General features: G+C 37.2%; 1 protein-coding gene across 1 annotated transcript in view; it reads left to right on the plus strand.

The window, feature by feature from the left end:
* The first annotated feature begins 4,237 nt into the window (after positions 1–4,237).
* The window catches only part of LOC139746170 (uncharacterized), a 33,861-nt gene continuing 12,816 nt past the window's right edge, over positions 4,238–25,282 (plus strand). The window contains exons 1-12 of the mRNA XM_071657049.1: positions 4,238–4,328; positions 7,718–7,856; positions 9,112–9,202; positions 9,610–9,675; positions 10,002–10,068; positions 13,088–13,206; positions 13,639–14,006; positions 16,517–16,777; positions 18,453–18,794; positions 19,788–19,906; positions 20,692–20,900; positions 23,996–24,117. Of these exons, the coding sequence (XP_071513150.1) occupies positions 7,719–7,856; positions 9,112–9,202; positions 9,610–9,675; positions 10,002–10,068; positions 13,088–13,206; positions 13,639–14,006; positions 16,517–16,777; positions 18,453–18,794; positions 19,788–19,906; positions 20,692–20,900; positions 23,996–24,117 (1,902 nt within the window). The 5' untranslated portion in view covers positions 4,238–4,328; position 7,718. The remainder of the gene's footprint in view (positions 4,329–7,717; positions 7,857–9,111; positions 9,203–9,609; positions 9,676–10,001; positions 10,069–13,087; positions 13,207–13,638; positions 14,007–16,516; positions 16,778–18,452; positions 18,795–19,787; positions 19,907–20,691; positions 20,901–23,995; positions 24,118–25,282) is intronic.

Below are 25,282 nucleotides of genomic sequence, written 5' to 3' on the forward strand. Positions count from 1 at the left end.
TTGTCTTATGATATGATGATGATTGTAAAATGTCTTTTGTGAGTATCTGTGTACACATACATAAAGGCAGGTAAACATTAATAGGCCTCAATCTCTTATCTTAATTCTCTTCCCATGTCATATTATTTTATCTTAAAACTATTTTTTTCTTTTACAATCAATCCATTCATTTAGTTTTTGTTATTTAACAATGTTTTGTGCCCTCTGGTTGAATGGAATCTCCTTCCCTCAAAGTTCTATAGTTGGTGGGTTCGTACCTCCTTCAAATTCCTCGTAATTGATTGAACTCTGATTCCTTGAGAGTTTTCTAATTATTTCTTACTTCATTCAAAGTCCTTTAATTGAATAGCTTCTTCCTTCAAAGCGCTCTAGTTATTTATTATCATTATATATATATATATATATATATATATATATATATATATATATATATATATATATATATATATATATATATTTGCGTGTGTGGACGTGTATGTATATACATATGTATGTGGGTGGGTTGGGCCATTCTTTCGTCTGTTTCCTTGCGCTACCTCGCTAACGCGGGAGACAGCGACAAAGCCAAATAAATATATATACAAATAGATAAATAGGGATAGAGTATCAGTTTAAGGGCACCACAAAGATAACATGAATATGGATGAAAAGCACATCAATGCACTCAAACTTTATAACCGACTTATATCGGTGGGTTGGGAGGGTGGAAAGACATTAATTTATTCCATATGAATATTGATGTAAGGGGCATGATAGTAAGGTTGAGTGTGTTCTAATACTGTGTAACAAACGACTATAGATAAACAGAACATTTGAAAGCCATACTTTAAAAGCAGAGAATTACCTTAATTTTCGGTGTTATGCTAGAAATATATTAAAGGAATTGTTGTTATGTCCATTCTGCCATATTGGTGGGAAGTAAACAAGCTCAGCGAACATTAAACATAGCGAACAAAATTCTAAGCAATTATATGCAAATGACGACATAATATTCGTAATATTTTCAACAGAAATGTAAATTTATGTTGTTAGGTGAAATCTCCATAAGTTCTATCGATTTCCCGAAGCGTCTTCCTTACTTTGATACCATAAGTTTGTCCTCCATCAGTCCGACGACTTGACTCCTTGAGTACGACGATTTAAACCTCGAGTACGATAATTTGAGTACGAGAAATCGTTATCGTACTTTAAGGATAGTTATCGTACAAAGGGCCTGCAGTCACTTTCCCAGTGGGATGAACGGGACATGTCACTCAAATTAAGATTTCAAAAACAATTCGTAAATGTTAAATGGCTATTGATTTCCCAGAATCTAGCAGTTTGAATAGGAAAATGGACGCAGGGCGGCAAGATGAAACCTACCACAATTCAAGCATAAAGCTGACGATTACAAAAAATCGGGATATATCACACAGACATGATCATAAACGTAAATTAGGAAAATGAGTCTATGAATTTCCAATAAATCATTTATTATAAACCAGGAAAGATTTACTCAAATATCTTGCCCAACTCACGATATATCAGTATGTGTCAGTAATTTTGAATCATTGGCTAAAGATAAGGTGCGTGAATCATTTAATGAGTGGTAATACGGTTATAAATTTGTTATCCTGGAGACTAAAGCACTTAACATGAATCGCATGATGTTAAAAATGGACAATGGCAAGACAAAATATGGCAGCCATTCTAGGACCAGGGCGGCGAAAAAATGGGGGGTTAAGTGGGGAGGGGGCCTTCATTCCCCCACCTAATGAAAATTATTTTTAGAGAATTATGACTTATTCTCAGTAAAAAAAAAAAAGAATATTGAACATACCAGTCATTTAAGTTGAGATTTCTCTGAAATACCAATGTGATCTATCCAGGGAAGCTACGATGTCTCCTGCAGCATCCACGCCCCTTCCCCCAGCATGACAGTCAAAATTTACCCCCTCCATCCCCCCTTCCTTCCCCCCCTCTACTTTCAAACATGCCCGGCCGCCCATGTGAAGGTGACCGTTGCTCTACATACCTCCAGGATCAGGGTCAGCTCTGGCTGGACCCAGCCTGTGTTCTTTCCTAATGCAGTTTTAATCTCTTTCCAAACTGTCTGTTGCTTGTTGTCTGGCCTGTGCCGGCAGGAGATGTCCAGCAAGTCTCTTCTCTCTCGCCTTAATTATAAGGAATTTTTTAGGCCTTTTATCGATGGTGGCCTTTTTTTTTTTTTTAAGAAAATGATATTTATTTATTTCATTATGACAAAAGTATTTGTTTTTCGTTCTGGGTTTAGGCTTAGTTAAGACTTAAAACATTTTACCGCCATAACCACGGATTTCTCGGTATATTATTAATTTACGTATATAAGGCGGTGATGCCCAAGCCAGAACTCTCCATATTCTTTACTTCACAAGTAATATCAAGACTGAATTGTATGTCCGGAGACGAGTGGTTAATAAAGCCACTAGGGAATCAAACTTCTATACATCTTGAAAGAGGCAGATATGATAGTAGATTTACCTGACTTAGTTCGCCTGTAGCCTAGGAAGGCAGCTATGTTAGCAGAGTTACCTGACTTAGCTCGCCTGTAGCCTAGGAAGGCAGCTATGTTAGCAGATTTACCTGACTTAGCTCGCATATAGCCAAGTCTTACAAGCTTAGGAGATGGCCATGCTACTACCTCTATTGTAGCAGATCCATCCAACCTTGCCCCATTGTAGCATATTCTTAAGCCTAGCAGATCCACCTAACCTAGCACGATTGTAGCATAGTTTTGATAAGCCTAGCAGGTCCACCTAACCTAGCGCGATTGTAGTCTTGTTTTTAAGCCTAGCAGATCCACTTAATCTAGCGCGATTGTAGCCTAGTTTTAATAAGCCTAGCAGATCCACCTAACCTAGCGTGATTGTAGCCTAGTTTTAATAAGCCTAGCAGGTCCACCTAACCTAGCTCCATTATAGCAGATCCATCTAACCTAGCTCCATTGTAGCAGGTCCGTCTAACCTAGCTCCATTGTAGCAGGTCCATCTAACCTAGCTCCATTGTAGCAGATCTACCTAACCTAGCTTCATTGTAGCTAAGTGTTTTCAAGTCTTTCCAAGTCTCTGAGCCGAGCTGCTGGGCACACAAGACCAGACATCCTCGCTGGTGCCATTGCTAGTGTTATCAATTACCACACTTAAGATTTCCTGAGTCTAAAAACCATCGACAGCTGAAATATAAAGTTCATTACCCTTAGGAAGGAAATGCAGTCGATTTCTTTTTTTTTTTTTTAGATATGATCCAATTCAACTCAGGTGATTCACGTGTAGAATCGCCACCTTTAAAAGGAAGATTTTGAACATAAGCCACAAGACCTCTAAACAGCCGTCTTGCGTTGCAATGAACTTGTGACAACCAATGGCCCGGGATTTCTCTGGATTTCTTTCTTAGATTCAGGAAGAACAATGACATATACCATGTTCAAGGGGCAAGCTGGAAGACATTTGTTTAGCCTACGCCATCGGCAGTTTGTATCCTACGATTGATAATGATGATAATCTACTTACGGCTGCCATTTACGCTTGACTACGATCCGTTTGTGTGACTATCATTTACGCGTCCTTAGATATGTGAAGTTGGTCCAGCACGTGTGACTATAAAAACTTTCAGCATATTAACAAGTGATTCTTAACCCTATGTTGTAATGACTGCCTGTTACAAAAGAATAGTATCCTATTATCATTATCAAGATGCCATCTACTTTGTTATCCTATCTCTGCTTCGAATAGAATTATGACAGCAGGTAACCTCGTCAGGGGCCATCATGTCCCCTAGTTCTCTGTCCTTTCAATATACTTCTCAAAGTCAAACGTTAACTCATCTACCAGGGTTGGTATCGGTAGCATTTTTGCGGTTAGTCTTTATTTATTTGATAACAGCAATTAAAAGATAAAAGTATTATTGTATATAACCAAACAGAATCTAAGGAAATATATTGTAGGCTGTTTTCGCACGAAAGCCTGCTTTTAAAATTGCCACCAATTCTAAGATCGGCAGAGTCCCATCTTCAGATGGGATGTTTGGGTCTGACGTTTCATATAGGAGAACACCTTTACAAGATTTTATTCTCCGAATTTGTAAAGGTTTTTAAGATCGTAAAGATAATACATTGTACATTCATAACGGTATGATACTAAATTATAATTATTAACGAAGAAAATCGTGGTAAGTCAAATTGTAAAAATGTGTGGGGATTATTTTCCCGCCATGACTGAACGTCGTCTCCAGGTCTCATGTTTGGTAAATACGAGAGTTGCTTCCCTCCTGCTGTCTCGCCAGACCCGCCCACTCGTCTTGCAGGTCCGTCAGTACGTATTTTTACTCTATTTTATCGTATTAATAAATGATATGTGCATAGAAATGGTGGGTATCAATGGATTTTCAGATTGTGAAGGGAGGGAGACCGAGGGTGACTTATGGTTGATGGTTGTGGCGGATGACAGAAAGTGAATGGTGATATTTGATGACCTATTTTATTCTTTATCTCATGACTGTTATCCTCGGAGTAATATATGAGATATCTAGGTTACCGCATTTTACTCGTATATATTGGATGCATGCAATAAAATTGTTTATAGCAGGCGATGTTTCTGCCAGAGGCTAGGAATTAAGTTATTTACACTGATGGGTCATCATTAGCTGAGAAATAGGGGGAAATTGTAGTGTAATGGCAATATATGGACCGATCAGAGTGTAAGGAATCAGTTGGTACCATTTTCATGAAAGTCTTGCCTGTAGACCAGGAGGGATGCCCTTAGTATGGCATACCGTTGTGATTTACAGTTGTCCTTGTGCTACTGTGAGGAAATTCGTGTCAATGACTGTCCTGCGAATGGTCTTCATCATAACTCGTCCTGGTGCTCGTCTGGATTCCTGTAGAGCTTTATTCACTTTTTAAGTCAAATTACAAAGTGACAGAACCTGTATCAAACAGGATGCCTTGTCTCTGGGGTTTATAAATGGCTAATTTTGTATTCTAGTGGTGAGACACTCTACTGAATGCCACCATGCAGTGTAATGTTCAAAAGGTATACATTATTGAATCTGTTTTGTAATTACCATCTGTTTGGTGAGTTCATGTGTCTTTTACTTTAAAGGGAACGAATTATTGCTGAAGGTAATCTATCTCACACAGGCTTAGATACCAGTAACTCTAGACACATTAGAATTTGCAATCTACTTCCTAAGCCTAACAATGTATGGCACTGCAGTGGAGTATGTCATCCTAACCCCCTAGCTTCCAATTCTTTATTTCTTTTCAGCAAATAGAAATGATAAGCAAAACCATATGCCAGTATTTTTCATATGACTTTCCTCTTTTTGTATTGATTTACATATCACAGTTTTGTGTATGGTTTTACATAAGGTTTGACATTGTCTTTTTTGTCCCTGATTCACATAAAAAGATTGCTGTTCTTCAACCCGTACTATTCTTATGCAAAATATTATACAGGAAACAAACTACGATATAAAATGAATCAAAAGGATATTTTTCTGCACCTAAGATAACATAGCTTTTGAAAAATATCCATTATTGTATACCTTTTTGGCTAACACATCAATGATAAAGCGGCACTAGAGTTCTTTAGTTATGGAGACTCTGTTGCTTTGGCTACCCCGTGAGGGAGTTCCAATTGGAACGCATCTTTTTAGATGCCTTGCAGTCGCCTTATGCATGCAGGATCGTGCACCAGACTGACAAATTACATCATTCCTTTATGTAAAACCAATGGTTTCATAAGTGCAGAACGGAGATTCTGAATCTAAGATATGCACATCTTCTCTTTGACAAGGGCAGATATTTATATATTTACATCCCTGGGGATAGGGGAGAAAGAATACTTCCCATGTATTCCCTGCGTGTCGTAGAAAGCGATTAAAAGGGGAGGGAGCTGGGGACTGGAAATCCTCCCCTCCCATTTTGGTTTTCCAAGGAAAGGAACAGAGAGTGGGGCCGGGTGAGGATGTTACCTCTGGGGCTCAGTCCTCTGTTCTTAATGTTACCTCGCTAAGGCGGGAAATGGTGAATATGTATGAATAACAAATAATGATTTATTAAAGATCATATAGAAATATCTATTTCACCCTGTTCAACACCTTTGCACATGTGGACTTTGTTTTTGAGTAAGCCAGCTGATCCTGCATTGTCAGTAAATAAATATAATCCTTAAATAGAAGACTGATGTTATTAGTAAAGTTCCACTTTATGGGAATCTCCTAAATTGCCCATGGATCTGGGTGAAAAGCATATCGTGGGACTCCTTATTCTTGGTAGGATTGATTTAGACTGAGGGAGTATGATTTGAAGCATTTTTTTTTTTTTTCCAGCAAAAAGTGATGGAGTGGCCATGATCAGGTAAATTTGAGGTAAAAGTGCATGAAACACAAGTATGAATAAACAGAACCTATGAAAACCTCATCTAACCTCACTGGTGGGAGCCAATATTGATCTTGATATTTGCTGCTTAAGTATAGTTGAAATATACCCAAGACATTGTTATCATCTTCCTTCTACCATGTTCGTTTCATGTGGTTAGAGGAAGTAAGGACACTCAGTTAACAAACTTCTCAGCATCAGTATACATATTTTTTTAAATAATATAAAACATGGTAATTTACATTTGATAGGAGAAGTTGAGTTATGTTTTCTTAGGTTCTATTGATGTCCGAAGTGTTCCCCTACTTTTAACCCAGATTTTTCCCTGATTTCATAGCTCTCCCCATTATTAGCATATTGAAAGAAAAGATAGTCAGAATCACATAGGACTTCATTAGTGTACATTCCTTCAAATGCACAAGTTATTTCTCTCCACTGTGAGGCCTGGTTGTGGATTGGAAGCTGTGATTTTGGAGCATTACACACAACAGCTAGAGAACAATTGTGAGCGGATGCAGCCTTGTTTCATCTGTTCCTGGCGGCCAAGTAAGGATTTTTCCTTCGAAGGCTCAGTCATCTGTTCCTACCTTGCTGTAGTGGGAAATGGCAAACATATATGTACATATTTTTTTCATACATATTCTCCATTTCCCACATTAATGAGGTAGCGTTCCAGAACAGTTGACTGAGCCTTGGCGGAAAAATCCTCACTTGGCCCTTTCTATGTTCCTTTTTTGGAATTTTAAAACTGGAGGGGAGGATTTCCAGCCCTTTGCTGCTGTCCCTTTTAGTTGCCTTCTATGACATGCAGGTAAGACGAGGGAAGTATTCTTTCTCCTCTATCCTCAAGGATATATAAAGGATGTGGGTGTGTATAGGGAGCTGTGGTTTTGGTGCATTACGCATGACAGATAGAGACTAAGTGTGAATGAACGTAGCCTTTTTTGTCTGTTTTCTGGCACTACCTCACTGAAGCAGGGGTTAACAATGCTGCTTCCTGTGGGGTGGGGTAGCGACAGGAATGGATGAAGGCAAGTATGAATATGTACATGTATATATATGTATATGTCTGTTTATGTGTAGGTATATGTTCATATGTATATGTGCATGTATGGGCATTTATGTATATATATGTATATATGAGTTGATGGACCATTCTTCTTATGTTTCCTGGCGCTACCTCATTGACACAGGAAACAGCGATTGATTATAATGATAATATATATATATTTTTTATTTGTTAGTGTGTGTGTGTATGTTTGTGTGTGTGTATTTGTTTATATAGTCATTTATTTATATATTCTTACTTTCCTTTTTCAGGATGGATTATTCAAATGGCTCAAAAGCAGCTGTTCATGAGAAAGCCGATGTTAGTTCTTCCATGATCTTAGCTGATGCTTCTGAAGATGTTCAAGAGATGACTTCATATGGAAGCCTTGCACTAGGGTTTGATAGTAAGGTAAGATGATGTGTGGATGACCCTGTCTGGTGAAGATGTTTATGCTTTTGAGTCAGGCAGCCAAGATGACTCAGTTTTGAGAGTTTGAATAATGACAGACATAACATACCAATCATGATAGTATGTATGAATGTGTAAGGGTTTGATTTTTTAATGAATATGTAAAGGATAATGATATAAATCAATATGGCAAGAAACATGGCCTGGTGAGAGCCTATGGAAAGAAAGAGACTTAAAGCATTGCAGAACTTGAGTATACAGAGTAAATTTTGAATTGGATAGAACAGTAGCACTGTATGTGTAATATAGGAAATTAGAAGGAAAATAATGGATTATCTCCCAAGAATGTAAGTTGATTGCAATGAATAGCCCATCTCAAAGCAAAGTAAACATAGTGACATACAGACCACTCAAAACTGAGTTAGACAAAGTCAGTGAAGTACTAACAGGGACATAAATGCAACTGCATTGATAAGCATGTAGATATGAAGGTGCTTCACACCAGTATCTGTTTTACAAAAACATCCAAGATTTTGTTGGGTTGGCTGCTTGTATGAAGTGAGTGTTATGAATTTGATTCTGATTATCATGTTGAGAAGCATAAAAAGTATTATTTTCTCCAAGAATTTGGAATATGTTGTTTGTCACTGTTTTTACTTCTAGTTGAAATCTTGCAGAAAAAAGAACTAGTCATCCCCACTTATACATTGTAATTAAGTGCATGCTCCGGTATATTTTCATACTTTCATACCTTAGTGAGAATGATTATCTTATGAGCTCTGTTAATCATGTATTTTTACCTTTTTTTCGTGCCTATTCACTCTTTTCCACCTTGGCGAGGTATCATCGGGAATAGATGAATAAGCCATAGAAGAAAATTCCTTGCTTAGCTTCTTCCCATTTCTTATTTTGGTAAGTGATAATAAAGAAGAAGAGGACTTCCAGCGCACCTTGTTTTCACCCTTCTTACTCACCTGTGACATGCAGGAGATACTTAAGTAGAATTCTTTCTCCTTTATCCTGGGGATGATAAGTTTACATAAGGTATGATACAAAGAAATTACTTAATAATAAGTTTACATAAGGGATGTTACAAAGAAATTACTTAAAACCCATTCATTACCTTTGTTGTGGATGCAGAAATATTTTGTTTTGCCATGGATATAGATATAATTTGGTTTTACTATAAGACTGGCTGTCTCTAAAAGGTATATAATCTTTTTTAGCTTTTTCTCAAATAGTTTAATGTTTGCAGGAAGACTGGGAAGAAGATCTCCGTGAGGCACCATCTAACAGTAAAAATGATCTTTTATCCCCAACCATCCCTCGTAAAAAACTTTCTGGAGGTAAGTGTTTTGGTGTCTCTGTATCGAAAGCAAAAGTTTGTTTCACTGTAAAGGACAAACCAGCATATAAAACACAGTTAGATGCTCTCGAGTATGGGTTTAAGAGATGGCTAAAAAATTGGCTTTGAGCTTGTGAGGCATGTTTTTGAGCTACACACCACCTACCTCAGCTGTTACAGAGCGTGTCTTCCCCATAAAGTTGTTTCCTTCATGCTTTTAACAAGCTGACCACTTTGGTATCCTTTTGAAATTTTATTTTATGTTTTACCAAGAAAAGCAAACTTTGTTGAAGATTAGTAAGAATATCTTACATTAGTGAAGACATTGTCTTAAAATATGTGTGATTCTCTTAGCTCCTGCAGTAGTAAAAGGAAGTAAAACTTGAATGTTACTTTTGTTGTTTTCAGGGTTTTCACTTACTCCAAGACTGTCGGGCTATGAGCCATCACAGTTGGATAGTCCTAAGACTGAAGGTTAGCTAACTGAGATCATTTGTGTAAGCGTACCAAAATTTTAGGGGAAATTTTATGATGCAGTATGTTACACATTAAGAATATTTGTGATGATAGATTGCTAAAAGTAAAGATGTATTGTTCTTACCATTTTTAAGGTATTGTAGATAAATAAGAATCACTATATTCTAATTCATGAAGGAATTGTGAGATATGAAAATTATGGTCATAAGGAAATGATATAAAGAAGAAAGTACAGATGCTGAATCAATTTGTTTTGCTTTTATATGTGTTTTTCATTATTTTGATTCTGTTTAGATTTTGAATTATTCTTCTGTGATTACAAGTTGGTGACCAGAACATGGATCTGACAACACCACACCAGAGCCTTTGCCTACATTTGGATTGTCCAGGGTATGTCTGCCTGATATTTTTATTTTATTCATTGATTTATTATTTATTTTTGAAAGCATTCATGGCAAGGGCAAAAACATTCCCAGGATATGACCACTTCAGAAGTGATGAACATAAGGAAAAGAATACTAAAATTGATTTGATATCCTCAGGTGTAGTGTAGACCTGACTTATAGGAAGAGGGAAAGATGAAATATAGAAGAGCATTCTACTCTTTCATCATTTGAGAAAATAAAGAATTATCCTTATAGTCATTCATTATGTGGCAATTCTTTCAGAAACGATGGAAAGCAGCAACCACGTGCATGCTGCAGGTCTAGGTCATTGTGGCTAGGACACATGCAGACAATGCAAGAGAGCAGTGGCTAAAATGATCCCAGTTGTGTGGAGAAGGCAGCAGTGTTCCAGTAGGGGAAAGGGATGGTTGAAGAGAGGGGAGTTAATAATATGATTTTGTATTCCACTCTGGCTGAAAGAGAATTCGAATAAGAGCCAATGTAGTTATACAAGAAATACGCCATCTAGAGTGAGTGAGACCTTGATATGGAATAGCTACTTAGAAGAAAAATAATTTTGACATTTTGTCAGTTTCACATCAGATAATGTAGCACTCATCCAGGGTCTTTGCAAGGAAGAATTGCTGCTTTTATAAAAGAGCTTGTTTACTTATTCACACTGCTGTGAAGAGAGCTTCAAGGGAGTTGGCTCTCAGTGTGGTGGATATGTTCATCACCAACTTTTGCCTCTTTGCGAATACAAACAAAAGGAAGGCTATAAAGTGTGGAATTCAGAAGTTGTATGATGTTGATGTCAGAAAGATACTTAAACTCTACTCCATGTAATGGTTTTCTCTCAACATGTTGAAGGTTTGAAATAAAATGAATTAAACTAAAACCTGTCAACAAGGAAGATACAGAGTTATTAAGTCTTCAAGAATAGTGAAACATACTGGAAATATTTTAGACAAATGATGTCACAGCCAGGAAGCTAGGATGACTTTACAGTATACTGCGTGAAATGAGAAACATGCATGAAAAACAATAGAAATATATAAGAAATAATTGACATGATTGAAATTGGTCCCAGATGAACCACGAATAAATGATTATGTAATGCAGGTGGAATCTGAGAGGAATAGTCTCATTCATCAAGGAAGATGTGCTGTTAACTCTTCACAGTAGTCATGCCATCATGGCAAAATTTCATTGTATGTACTTGTAGATAGGTACTCTGCCAAAGTGTTGACTGCTTGATATAAGAGGGGGATCTTCTAACGGCATTCTTTGCCAGTGAAGCCATCTTTGCAGCTAGAAAGTGTAAAAATGCAGTCGTGCAAGCAAGTTGAGAACAAATGTGTCACACCATCAGTCAGCTCTATCAGTCATTTACAAGGAAACCTATTAGGAAAAGTCAAACCAATAAGAAATCAGTTGCACTGTATGCCTTAGTCACCCAGTGAAAACTGCCTCACCCTCAGTAGCAGTATGAAGAAAATTGTTTGATTGGGGTGCTTTCATCTTCAGTCAGAGTAAGTTAACGAAGAGACAGGGAAAGGTGATAGAAGCAGCAATGGTAAAGAATGTAAAACAACTTCATAATTATGGTCAGAGTCCAAGAATGCTCACACTTCCTGACAGATCTACTGTTATAAGGGTTTGCTCTTTTTTTAACCATTTCATTGATAAAGTTTATGCAGTTAGTTGTCTCATCTGTGAAAGACATTGAAATTAATTTTTTTTTTATTTTTTGCCACACAGAATACCTTATATATTATTGATGGCAGTATCCCAAATAAGTAGTGTTTTTGCCTCTATATTATTGTAGGAGTGTATAGGAGGGTCTGACAGGGTGCACTGTGTACCCTGGTTGGTAACATGGATCCTCCATATTTATGTAAGTACATGATATTATGATTGTCTTTTTTTAGGAGGTATTATGCGATGTACAAGTACCTCTCAATTTACACATGATTTACACAACTTTAGAATAGTGCAGGCAGTCCACTTACATCTTTCTTTGATTTACAAAGGCTTAAGTTTGGAACAATACAATCATCATTGAGCTGGCAGTGTGGTGGTGTGGCATTGCCAGTGCTGTGCAAAAGCTTGTGTATGCATGACAACAGTCTATATTCACAGAGTGCTACAGTATTTTGTGTTGCATTATACTGTATATTGCATCATGCCACCAAAGCATTTTCTCATAGACTATTTGTGATAGTTCAGAGAAGATCAAGGATAGTGCCAAGAGTGGAATATTAATTAGTGTTTCTAAGACCTCATGTTCCCAAAGTTCATTTATTGAGGGAATGGAATGTTGAGCACATGGACTGAACACTATACTCATGATTGTAATTTAGACAGAGGCCCGGAATATATTTAATGACTTGGAGGCAGTGGCCAGAAAGCCCAAAACTTGCTGTTTTGTGACATTTGATCCCAAAGGAATAAGCTAAGATAGCCATATTACAAATTTGATATATGCTTTGTGTGTGACGTACAAAAAGACATCTGTATGCCAAAATCCAAGGCTGAAGTATGGCCAAGTGATGTCGGGGTCAGTATCCTTAGTAACCCTTAAACCTTATAGATAAAGAGAAACAGCTCAGATTAATTTATCCTGTGTATGTGATGTTTTACCTCAGTTGACTGAGGTTGAAAGGAACAAAGGCTCAAAATTTGCATATATGGGTTTGACCTTTGACCCTATAAAATACTCCAAAAGCTGTATATAAAAGAAATGAAAAATTGATTGAGACATATTGAACTAAGGTATACATTTCCACCATATTTTCAAGTTAGCTTTAAAATGAGCAAACAGCAAAAACAATGTGTCCTCCACCATAGAGAGAGATGAATTGAATTTTAGAATCATGCCTTGCTTTTTTTTTTTTGCTTTTTTTAAGTAGTACATGGCCCATAGCCTTACTCTCTTGTATTGCATATATATTCAGGTAGGATTTGTATTTCGTATAGGTAGATAGATAGTGCTCTTGTTCTAATTTTTCCCTGGTTTACAGGCGTCCTGCTAAAGGCCGCAAAGCTTCTCATACTCCAGCAGCTGAGAGATCATCTTGCCGATACCTTTTTTCTCAAGAAAGTAGTCTGTCATTACCTGCAGGGTCCGCAAGTACTACAGGTATAGGTAATTTTTTTTCCCCTTTTTCTTTCACTTATGGACAATCCTATGAGCATCTAAGAATGCACCTACTCATTGTGGGTTCAAACACCAGTTTGACCCCTACACTGGGGCAATTCCAATAGAAATAACATCCTTTGACCACATTGAAATGTGTGGGATCATATGGTACAAACATAAGGCATGTGCTAATCTTGGGAGGCACTTGTTGTGTAAAGTAGTAAACTGATACTGCTTTGTGTGCTACCATTAGTTATCAGTATCGAATAGATTGACATAATTGTCTTTTATTAGAGAAGGATTTTCATTCATTAGTCTGATTTTTCCATGGGAAATTAAACTCTCAATGTAAGACTGTGTTAGATATGTTTGTTTTTTTTTTGTTACCAGTTTTTTTTTATTATTTTATCTTTTACTTATTCATATCTATAGATCAGAAAGTTGGAGGTCCCATGCAAGACAGTAAACATGGGCATCATACCCACAGTCTGAAACTCCAGCCAGGAATAATTGACTTCTCAGAATGTACTCCCTCTTTATCCTTAAAAAGGAAGGATCTTGAAAAGAAATTTCATCAGTTTTCGGAAAGTGAACCAATACTTTCCCAAGGAGAAGAAAAGCTTATTCAGAACATTGGTCTTGCCTGCATGCTTGAGAGGAGCTCATTAAGCACACCAGAAGCAGAACTACCTACTCCTATTGGATCCCCAGATTCAGAGTCGTCAGTTTGTAGCGACTGTGAAGCATGTTTGTCTTTATCTGGGTCTACTCTGTCATCTCCCATACTTTCTCAAGTAAAGGTAAGAAGTTTGACAAGGTTTGGTAGTAGTGTTCCATCCACTTTTATGTCCACTCCCAGATCCATAATTCGCTCCACTTCCTCTAGGTCCCCCTCATTCAAACACACTCAGACTGTTCTTTCTCATTCCTTTGCTACACCTCAATACCTTACTTTTGTTTAATTTAATCTCAGTGTTTTCTTGTCACACACTTGGAATCTACCACCAAAGCCATATCATGTACAAAGTTTACTTCCCATTTTTCCCCACTCTTAGCATATCGTACTCTTGTCCCTCACTTTAAGACCTTTTCATTTACCTCCCTCACCACCCTGTACATGAAGAGATTAAACAACCACAACATTATATATTCTTGTTGCAGACCCTCTTTCACAGAATACCACTCACCCCTTTTATTTCGTACTCACACTCACGCCTTACTCTCTGGGTAAAAACTCCAGTGCATTTCTTAACTTTCTGTTTACCCCATATATTCATAGCACCTTTCAGTAGGCCTGACTTTCAACTCTACTGTACAATTTTAATGAAAACATAAATGCCAAATACAAAAATATTTTATCTTTTTCTTTTTCTTTCATACTATTCGCCATTCCCCACATTAGCGAGGTAGCGTTAAGAACAGAGGACTGGGCCTTTGAGGGAATATCCTCACCTGGCCCCATTCTCTGTGTGGAAAGAGAGAGAAGGTTATTTCGGAGTAAAAATGAGTATGTTTGAAGGATTCATATTTTCAACAATATTATATGGTTACGAGGCATGGGCCATAGATAGGGCTGTAAGGAGGAGGGTTGATGTGTCGGAAAGGAAGTGTTTGAGGACAAATATGTGGTGTGAGGTGATTTGATCGAGTAAGTAATGAAGGGTAAGAGAGATGTGTGGTGATAAAAAGAGTGTGGTTGAGAGAGTAGAAGAGGGTGTGCTGAAATGGTTTGGACATATGGAGAGAATGTGTAAGGAAAGGTTAATAAAGAGGATATATGTGTCAGAGGTGGAGGGAATAAGGAGAAGGCTTCTGGAGACCAAATTAGAGGTGAAAGGATGGAGTGAAAAACATTTTGAGTAATCAGGGCCTGAACATGCATATTTATCTGTTGTGTTTGGTTGCCGTTTCCTGCATTAGGGAGGTAGTGCCAGAAACAGATGAAGAAAGACCCATCAACTCGCATACACATATTTACCCAGGAGAAATACCATTGAACCTTATACAATTAAGTTCACAAAGAATTGTAACATTGATAGTAGTAAAGGTCTACACAAGCTGGATAGCTTTGTCATAGGCAAAATTGTAAAGTTTCCTTTTCTGTCCACATAATAAAATTGTATTACAGACATGAAGCTAGACCTGAACACCACCATCCGGTAACACTTTTTTACTAGTGGCATGTTAGCTGTGTCTCTTCCTTGTATATCAACTGACTGTTCTATGTCTTTTATCTGATTCTTGTATCTCCCTAACGATGAGGACATTACACAAAAGAGTACTTGTACTTTTGCTGAGAATAAGTATGCAGACCCAGTTATTAGCTCATTATAATGACATACATGAAAGTTCAATCCGAGGAAGAAGAATGGTTACTTTTTTAGTTTGGAAAACTGTTTGACTAAGTAAACCATATAACATAAGGGATAAAATGTGGAGATGGATTAAAGGGTTTCTAACTGACAGAAAATTCAAAAAGATTGCAAATAGAACCATGTCTGAGGAGGATACCCTTTCGGGTACCACAAGGAACAAAATTAGCCTCAATGCTCTTTGTTACAATGATAGACAGCAAAAGTGAAGTAATGAAGAACGTATTAAGCTTTGCTGATGATACCAGAATATGATTAGTCTCCACACACAAACTGCGGGAAGCAGCAACCAAACACATGCCACAGGTACAAACCTTGCAGGTTGGGACATGTACAAACAGGTCATGAGAACAATGACCAAAATAGTTGTTCATGATGTCATCTGCATTGCAGTTCCTGATTGACTGAATAGAGGTCTGAAATGAGTGAACTAGCACTTTCTAGTTGAGAGGATTGTGACGGATGGGGAAATTCAGTATTTCCCACCATATAGTCATAGGGTTAGAAGTACCTAGCCCTGATATTCGAAGAGAATATTTCATACTTTCCAGACACCACCATAGGAGAAGTTTTCAAATCTCGAAACCTGCATTTTGTGGTGTTTTATTGTTACTACATTCATTTAAGTACAGCAGCAGTGCAAAATAGTAATTTAATCATACCAAAAAGTCAATTTATTGCCGAGACACAAAAGTAGGGAATCATTAGATTCAGTGTAATATTAAAGGAACTTTATTGTCCTGGTAAATGAATTGGTTTATAAATTTATGTATTGTGATATACTGAAATTTTGGTAAATGGGCTGCTGTTATGCTAGGGATTAGTGTAGATTACTCACATTAATTATAAAGTATGTACATTTTAAAACTACAGGGGCATAAGCGATGAACTTCTTGAGAATTAACCTATATGGACTAATTTTTTCTGTACATTTTCAGCTCATGAGTCAGACTATAGAATCAAGTGCATCTGATGAAGAATGTGAGAAGGTAGCTGTTGTTGAGACAGTTGTTGACCCTCCAGGATCTCCAGCTGTTGACATCAATGACAATATTGATCATGGCTCAGAGCATCAACTTCAGTTGAAGATGTCACCAGATATGAGAGAACTCACTTCGGATACAGTCACTGATACAAGACCTTCAGAAGTGAAATCTGGATCTCTTTTGCTTGATGTTGCACTAATAAGAGCTGAGGAGGTAGCTGATACTGTTATGAGTTGTTTAATGTCATGGCTCGAGGGTGACTCCATTCATTGCATATGAGAGTCTATGGCAGAATCCTTTTTGCAAGGTATAAGTAGCTAAGAGTTATCCTTGTTTCAAGTAAAGCATTACTTTAAGTTTAGTCATGGGATGATAACAGTAAAGATTACAAGTTTATTGTGGGAGTTACATAAAAAGTAGAATGTCTCATTGTATGAAGAAACTAATTGTGTCATTAAACTTTACACATTTGCTGGAGAGATTCCTACAGTGTGTTTTCATCTAAGCAGTCCCAAGGACTATTGCTCAACTGTTAAATGTGGAATTATCTATTGCTATGGTACAAAGTGAGAATTTTACATGTGTGGAGCTCCATTCTAACTTTCTTTACCATAAAGTAACTTTTGAAACTCTTGTATGCTTGCTGGTATTAAAAGTTTCATCACTTTCTGGTAGTTTGTTCCAAATAGCCACATCCCTTATAGTGGTAAGATAATTCTTTACCTCCTTGATGATGTTTCTTACTTAGCTGCTCAATATGACCTTTGCATATTGTTAAAAAAATTCTCAATATTTTCCAACTTATCAGGAACTTGAAGTTGTACTCATGTCACCACAAACACTTCTCTTCTTTATTAGGACTCATGTGTGTAAACCAGGGTTTGCTTTAAAGATTTGTGGAAAATACTTTGAAAAAGAGAGGGATTTAGATGTGGCATTTATGGATCTGCAGAAAGCATGTGACGGGTTTATAGAGATGCTGTTTGGAAGTTGTTAATGAATTTATAGTCTGGAAAGAAAACTGTTGAATGCAGAAAGGAGCTTTTATTGAGAGAGTAAGACATGAGCAAAATGGAGGGAAGGAGCATTAGCGTTTCTAGGCTAAAATGGTTCTATGTCATGGGTGTTTAATGTTGCCCTGGCTCTGAAATCTGTTCGTTTGCTAGGATGGTGTGAAAGGTAAATGTAATGGTGGTAGAGAGATGGATGAGTTTATGGCAGGGGCATCTAAGTTTCCTTTAGAAGTGAGCCACATCATGAGAGATCCATATGTGTTTAGGCTGCATTAATTTTTTATTGATAACAATGGTGAGGTACAGCCTGTTTTGCTGTTTGAAAATATGGATTTTTGTGCAATAATAGAAAAGCAGTCCAGAAAATGGCTTAATCAACTTTAATCATACAAAAGTGCACTTTTATAGGCTGAGTGCTGATCACTTGATAAATTTTCATGCAGTCAAAACTGTAAAATCCATTTTCCTAATTTAGCTTTAAAGTTTTTTACCACTTTCTTTAATAACACTGTAGTATAATTTGTCAAATGTTGTAGCAAAATCTAGAAAAAAGTGTTCAATGTCTTTCCTTGCAATAATGTTTTATAGATTTCATTGTGTAAACAAGATGAAAGAATGGAGTATAAGAGACATCGTGACCTGAACATTCAGGAGTTTGAGAAATTTGCATGGAATAGCTTGAAATAGAGTGATTTGATATGAACCATTGTATGTGAAGTAGTCAAAGGATCTATGAAATGGTCTCTGAGGATTATCTGTGGGTAGTAGGGTTCTGATGTCAATTTATTATTGTCTATGGAGATTGTTTGTGAGCAAATGAGGCCATTGTTTGTTTGTTCCACAAAGGTGGGAAATACAAAAAAATGTCTTTACAGGGACTGCATCGTGAAATTATCCCTTATGCAAGAAAAGGCAGTTCATCCAGTGATCAGACTGCCAAGGTTGCAAGACCCGAGGTCAATCTAACCATCTCCAGTATTGGCAGCACATCAAGCGGTTGGACTGCTATTAGTGGAATTAGTCCTCTTCCAGCTAGTGATCCAACACATCTTCATCATCGTCATAAACATCGGCATCATCACCACCACCATCACCATCATCGTGGAAAGCATCATCACCACAGTGGTCATCACAGTCACACTCACAGTCTTTCTAGAAGTGGTGACATTCTGCTGACAAGTACACCAGTACATAAGAATTTAGTCTCAGAAAGGGTAGTAAGTTTAGATTTGTTTTATTCCGTATATGTTAGATCTTAGAGTTCTTAAAAGAACATTGTTTTAATTTCAGTCTTTGCATCTAATGTTTTTTAATTTTTAACTTTTCACCTGTAACACTTTAACACCTTTCCTGTATTCAGTATGATGTTTTCTCCCTTTGGATATTCACTAATTTTATTATTATTTCTTTTTATTATACCTAGTTGCTGTCTCCCACATTAGCAAGGTAGCGCAAGGAAACAGATGAAAGAATGGCCCAACCCACCCACATACACATGTATATACATAAACGCCCTCACATGCACATATACATACCTATACATTTCAACGTATACATACACAGACATATATACACATGTACATATTCATACTTGCTGCCTTCATCCATTCTCGTCGCCACCCCACCACACATGAAATGGCACCCCCTTCCCAGTGTGCGTGGCGAGGTAGCGCTAGGAAAAGACGACAAAGGCCACATTCGTTCACACTCAGTCTCTAGCTGTCATGTGTAATTATTATTATTATTATATTTAATCTTTATACTTTTATGACAGCTAGAGACTGAGTGTGAACGAATGAGGCCTTTGTTGTCTTTTCCTAGCGCTACCCCGCACACATGAGGGGGGAGGGGGATGGTATTCCATGTGTGGCGAGGTGGCAATGGGAATGAATAAAGGCAGACAGTGTGAATTGTGTGCATGGGTATATATGTATGTGTCTATGTGTGTATATATATGTGTACATTGAGATGTATAGGTATGTATATTTGCGTGTGTGGACGTGTGTGTATATACATGTGTATGGGGTGGGTTGGGCCATTTCTTTCGTCTGTTTCCTTGCGCTACCTTGCAAACGTGGGAGACAGCGGCAAAGCAAGATAAATATAAATAAATATTTTTATTATACTTAATTATTATAATTGTTTTTCTTTAATAATTGTTTATGGATTTTGCTTTTATCATAGCAGATATAGCCATCTATGTTTTTCAGAATGTGTCATCTGTAACATCCACTCTCGATTCAGAGTTTTCTGCAATGCTATTTCCCAAGGAGTCACGTTTTGTCATGTCATCGGAGCTGCAGTTTAGCAGTTCTTTCATTCAGTCTCAGTAAGTCTCACTCTCTCTCTCTCTCTCTCTCTCCCTATATTTTTTTCTCAAAAAAAAATTCTCCCCAAAGTTTGATAATACTCGCTCATCGTGAGGAACAGGAAAGGAAAAATGGAATGAAGGCCTTGGGGTATCAGGGCCTGAATATTCATGAGAGCCAATGGTATGCTTTAAATGGAACAAATTTAAGCACTTTGGTATACAGCAAGGGCAGCTTGTCAATTGGCAGAACCAGGGCATGTGAACAGGTTAGGTTAAACCATGGAGTAATCCGTAGGGGATTAGTTGAGAATTGTATTTTCCGGTTTTGGTACGTTAGATTTGAGTTAGAGATTAGGTTGTAAATGAGGCAGTTGTTCATTTGTTCTTTACTTAACCTTCAAAAATGAGGAAAGCAGTTAAGATGAAAAAAATGTGGACGAATGACAGACACATATGCATTTGACTATCACTAATCATTTGTTTTATTAGAGTGAAAGTAGATGGTGACTGAATTATTTAAATGTAGACTACAGCAGGACCTAGATTCATCATATAAAGTTTGATGCTGGGGCTTTTAATGCTGGAAGGAGTATAAGTGTTCGTAATTGTAAAAAGATATGCAGGGCTATGAATTTTCCGAACAGCTTTGAAAGTTGGGAAGCGGGAAAGATCACTTACTACAGGTAGATATTATGAGAATTCATCAAAAGTCTCCCAATTTCTTGTTCTCTCATTTTGTATAGTTTTTTTTCTTTTTTTTGTAAATGTGTTGCTGTTTATTTTAGTGTGTCATATTTTTCTAGGGTTTCAGTTTCTGAGGCAGAAGCACCAGGAAATCAAGAGGGAACATCTCCATGTTTAGGGTCAGATAGCAATAAGGAAAATATTGAACCATATGGTGTGCATAGCTCGCAAGAGACCCACTTCAAATTGATGCAGAATTCTAATGATATGAAGAAAGTCACAACAGATGCAGATACCAGCAGTAACGTAGAGCAGATTTGTCAATCCAGTAAGGCATTTAAATAGATTTGTGTTTTACATGAATATTTGATGATAAGGCATAATTTAATTAAAAGAAATTGTCTTTGATATTCCATACACTAGTGTAAGATGTTATACCAAACATCAAACAAGACTCTCTCTCTCTCTCTCTCTCTCTCTCTCTGAGTTGTTAAGTCATCAATAATACCATGAAACATTGAAAATGTATCAGAAATTTATAACTCCAACTAGGAGGCTAGGATGATTATTCAGTGTATTGCCAGAAGAATTAAAAAACATGCATTGAATAGCTTCAGAAACATGTAAAATTTGACATGTGGTTGAAATCCCAGTTAGATCAAGAGTTGATTATGTATGCAGTGGCATCTGAGAAGAGCACTTTTTGCTTGCTATGCCATTTTGGCTAAATATTGTCATATATACTCTTTCTTTCTCAAAAGCAGCAATAGCAAAACCAGTGTTGATGTTGTTGTGACAATGTTTGAAAGAAAGCCAAATTGCAGAGATTCACATATGTTGGCACATGTAGCTCTTTGCACTTGCCCTGCCTTTTGGGAAAAATGTTAGGAGCAATAGATAGAAGTAGTATGTAGGAACATTAGACAGGGGCCCTAGGTAGTAGTAGATAGGAGCATTAGGTATATGTAGAAGTTTGTAACATTAGGCAGGAATATTAGGTAGACACATTAGGTAGAAGTATTTGGTAGGAACCTTAGATAGAAGCCTCTGAAAGCACTGCGCTAGAGTTGCTCTCTGCCGGTGGCATGTTAAGGGGGAGGCACTAAAGGCTAAGAAGCGGCACAGGAGTTCGACCATTGTGGAGTTTCTTTTTGCCATGGCCACCCCTTTGAGGGAGTTGTCTAAAGGAGCAGGCACTAGAGATATTGATCAATAGATAGATAACACGATATAACATGGTGTAAATGGACATAACCAGGCATATAGAGAAGCCATGGGAAACCATGCAAAGGTCTGTATGGCTTAGTTGTGGATAAGGGGCTATGGTTTTGGTTCATTACACATGACAGGTAGAGAATGGACGTGGGCAAGTCAGGCCTTTCCTTTGTCTGTTCCCAGCACTATCCTGCTAATGCAGGAAACAGTGAGCAGTTATGGGAAAAAACATCAGTACCTAAAGGAGAATCTTGGCTAATACCCATATAATATAGATAAGTTTACATGACTTCAAATATAATAAAAGAATCATTAAAACATGACTTCAAATATAATAAAAGAATTATTAAAGCATATGCATTAAACCATCCACTCAAGAATAGCTATGCAAACAAAGGCCAACATGGATTTGTAACCAGGAAAAAGGATCCAAACCCAATTTTTTGCTCATAATGATGACATTTATGAAACTATAATCCAAGGAAAGTGAAAGGACATTGTTTTTTTTTTTGCAAAAGCATTTAACCCAAGAAACCAAAGAATTTTTCATGAGAAAGTATCTAAAGAAAGCATTAATGGTGAGATTGAAAAATGTATTAAAAGTTTCTAATTGACAGCAAAGTAAAGGAAAGCATAGTAAGGAATTTTGCTGATGACACCAGAGTAAGCAAAGTGATTAGATCAGAAACTGATTAAAAGGAGATGCAAAAAAAAGTGATTGGATCAGAAACTGATTAAAAGGAGATGCAAAAAGACAGATACAAATGGGTCTGAAGTGAACCTGATGGGATTTAAAGAAGATAAGTCTGAGCTAATAAGTTATGGAACAAGGAAAGATACATTGATGATACCGTGCAAAGGCCCATCAGAGATCATCATAAATGAGAAATTAAACCTGAGAAAGCATATGAAGAAGATAACACCATTAAATGATGAATGGTATGATTCAAAGAACTTTCTCTACAAGAGTTGGAAACCTATTGAGAGAATATGTAATGTATATAAAGGAAACAAAATTGAATACTCTTGTGTGTATAGTCACTAATGAAACAAATTAGAGAAGAGGTAAGGTGATGCATCACGGTCAGGAACGCTAACCTGAACATGTTTGCAAATAATTCAGAGGTCATATGGGAAGTCAAAAGCTAAAATTATGGCATTAACTTGCAGGGGGAACCTAAAATGTTGGTGAAATTCAGTCTGAGGAATTGTAAAATAATGAGGATGGGACAAATTGAAAGGAGGCTTCAATATGATTATCTAGGAGGAAATGAGCTTCAGGATTCTGTGTGTGAGAAGGACTTGGTAATTGACATCATCCTTAACCTGTCACCAGAGTCCCACAATAGGAGAATAGTAGTTTTGGAGACGAAGTGTCTGCTGACTTGATCATCCTCATTTTTTACCCCAAATCATAGTGACTTAGTCATTGTTCCAGTGGAGCAGTTTCCTCCAGAAACAACGATTTAGAATTTCCTTTCTCTCCCACCATGGTTCATTTATTCCCAACAATCATCTCATATTTTTTGCTTATCTCGCATTGACTCACAGCCATGTTGATATTACACATCCCATGAACTCTGCAGATACTTCTATCGCTCTATGTATCTATATCTGATGCTTGTTCCCTTCTGGAACTCCTTCAAGGGGATGGCCTTGGCAATAGAGTCTGTAACTATTGAACTCCAGTGCCACTTTTTAGCCTTCAGTGCGTCACCTTGAACAGGCCACAGGCAGAGGGCAAGTTTAGAGCAGATATATCTTCCCACTCATGTATATCATTGTTTATTCCCACATGTATTACTAGACTCTGCCTGCTTAAGGTTACCCCACAAGTGAAACATCACCTTTGCTAAGGCTTTACCACTAGGAGAACAATCTCATCAAAGAACATCTCACCCATAAGGAGTTAACATTTCCCTGCTGTTGGAAGTAATGCAGCCAGGGACTGCAAGAGCCTTTAGAACGAGGTCATAGAAATTGGTCCTAGGGTAATCTATAAACCAAAATGATTAAAGATAATCCCTGATATTTGTCATATTCACCATTAATAAAAGCTTGTAATTACATTAAGGAGTCAGCCATGTATACATAGAATCAGAGCTTACCAAAGTTATTTTCTGATTTGTCATTTTATTTACTGAAAGCCATAGTTACTGCAGATGATGTGGAGGGATTTCCAGAGAGTAAGCTAAGTTTTTTCTTCAGGAAAAAGACAAATAGAAACCACTGGACCAGATTCTGAAAAGGATAAATGTGAGAAGGAAGAGGATATGCAACTGCCACAGAAAAAGATATATACTAAGTTAATAAGTGGAAATGAAATGAAGGTAAGCAAAATACTTTTGTAAGTGAACACATGATTGCTAAGACACTTAGCAAAGAAAACCAATACACATTGATATTTTGTTCATTTACTTCTCATTAAGTCAGAGGTATTTGAATGAAGCAAATAATATTGAAATAATTAGCGTAAAAAATCTTTGACTTAATAGATTTTTGTTCCTGTAACTGATACATGTTTTGATTTGTGATGTTTCATGTTATGCTAACCTGCACATCTGACTAACCAGTGATTTTCTTTTTCTGTTAACTGATCATTTTTGTATTTTGCTCTCCAATGGGTTGAACTAATGTGACAGAATTTTGATGGCTCATATATTGTGCTGACAATTGTTACACGCAGTATATCATTCTAACCTGTGGTACTCTCTCTCTGATTAGTGGTCATGCTTGCTTGTTTATTTACATACCAGTGGGAGGTTTTAACCCATGACATTTGTTAACTCAAAATGTTTTTGTCCTTACAGTTAGTTTTGCTAACTTTTGCTTATGAGTGTGTTTTGACAGTGTTTTATAAAGAATGTTGAAAGACTTGGGTAGTGTGAACCATCACTACTGATGATCATAGTGTTTCAGATTTCACAGATGTACTTGAGGAAGGTATTTGGAAGACAGTTATGGAGAGGGTCTGGATCAATATACAAGTGAGCTTTTGGCTGAATGATGTGGTTGATGCTACTGATTTTGCATGTTATCTCTGGCACAGATTTTAAGATATGTGGCCACGTTGGTTATCTTGTCTTGTAACACAATGGTTGTTAGTTACTGTGAAGTTGTAACAGATAGTTGCTGAAGGATATACATGAGTGGGATTGCTTGCTTGTTACTTGTGAAAGATGTTTTGAAGGAGGTAAATAATGGAAAGATAAGAGAACAAATGGAGACATCGGTGAAGGGGGTTAAAGGGGAAGTGATAACAGATAGTGGTTGTTTGAGGGGGAGATTGAGTGAGTATTTTGAAGGACTGTTAAGTAAGTTTGATAATAGAGTGGCAGATGTAGGTTGTTTTGGTTGGGGTTGTATACAAAGTGAGAGAGTCGGAGAGTGGTTTGGTGAAGAGATGGAGAAAGCCTTGTGGAAGATGAAATGTGGCAAGGTGGTGGGAGTCTGTGGTATTGCAGTTGAGTTTATCAAGAAAGGGGGAGACTGTGT

The sequence above is a fragment of the Panulirus ornatus genome, chromosome 64 (assembly GCF_036320965.1).
Source record: "Panulirus ornatus isolate Po-2019 chromosome 64, ASM3632096v1, whole genome shotgun sequence".
Lineage (NCBI taxonomy): Eukaryota > Metazoa > Arthropoda > Malacostraca > Decapoda > Palinuridae > Panulirus > Panulirus ornatus.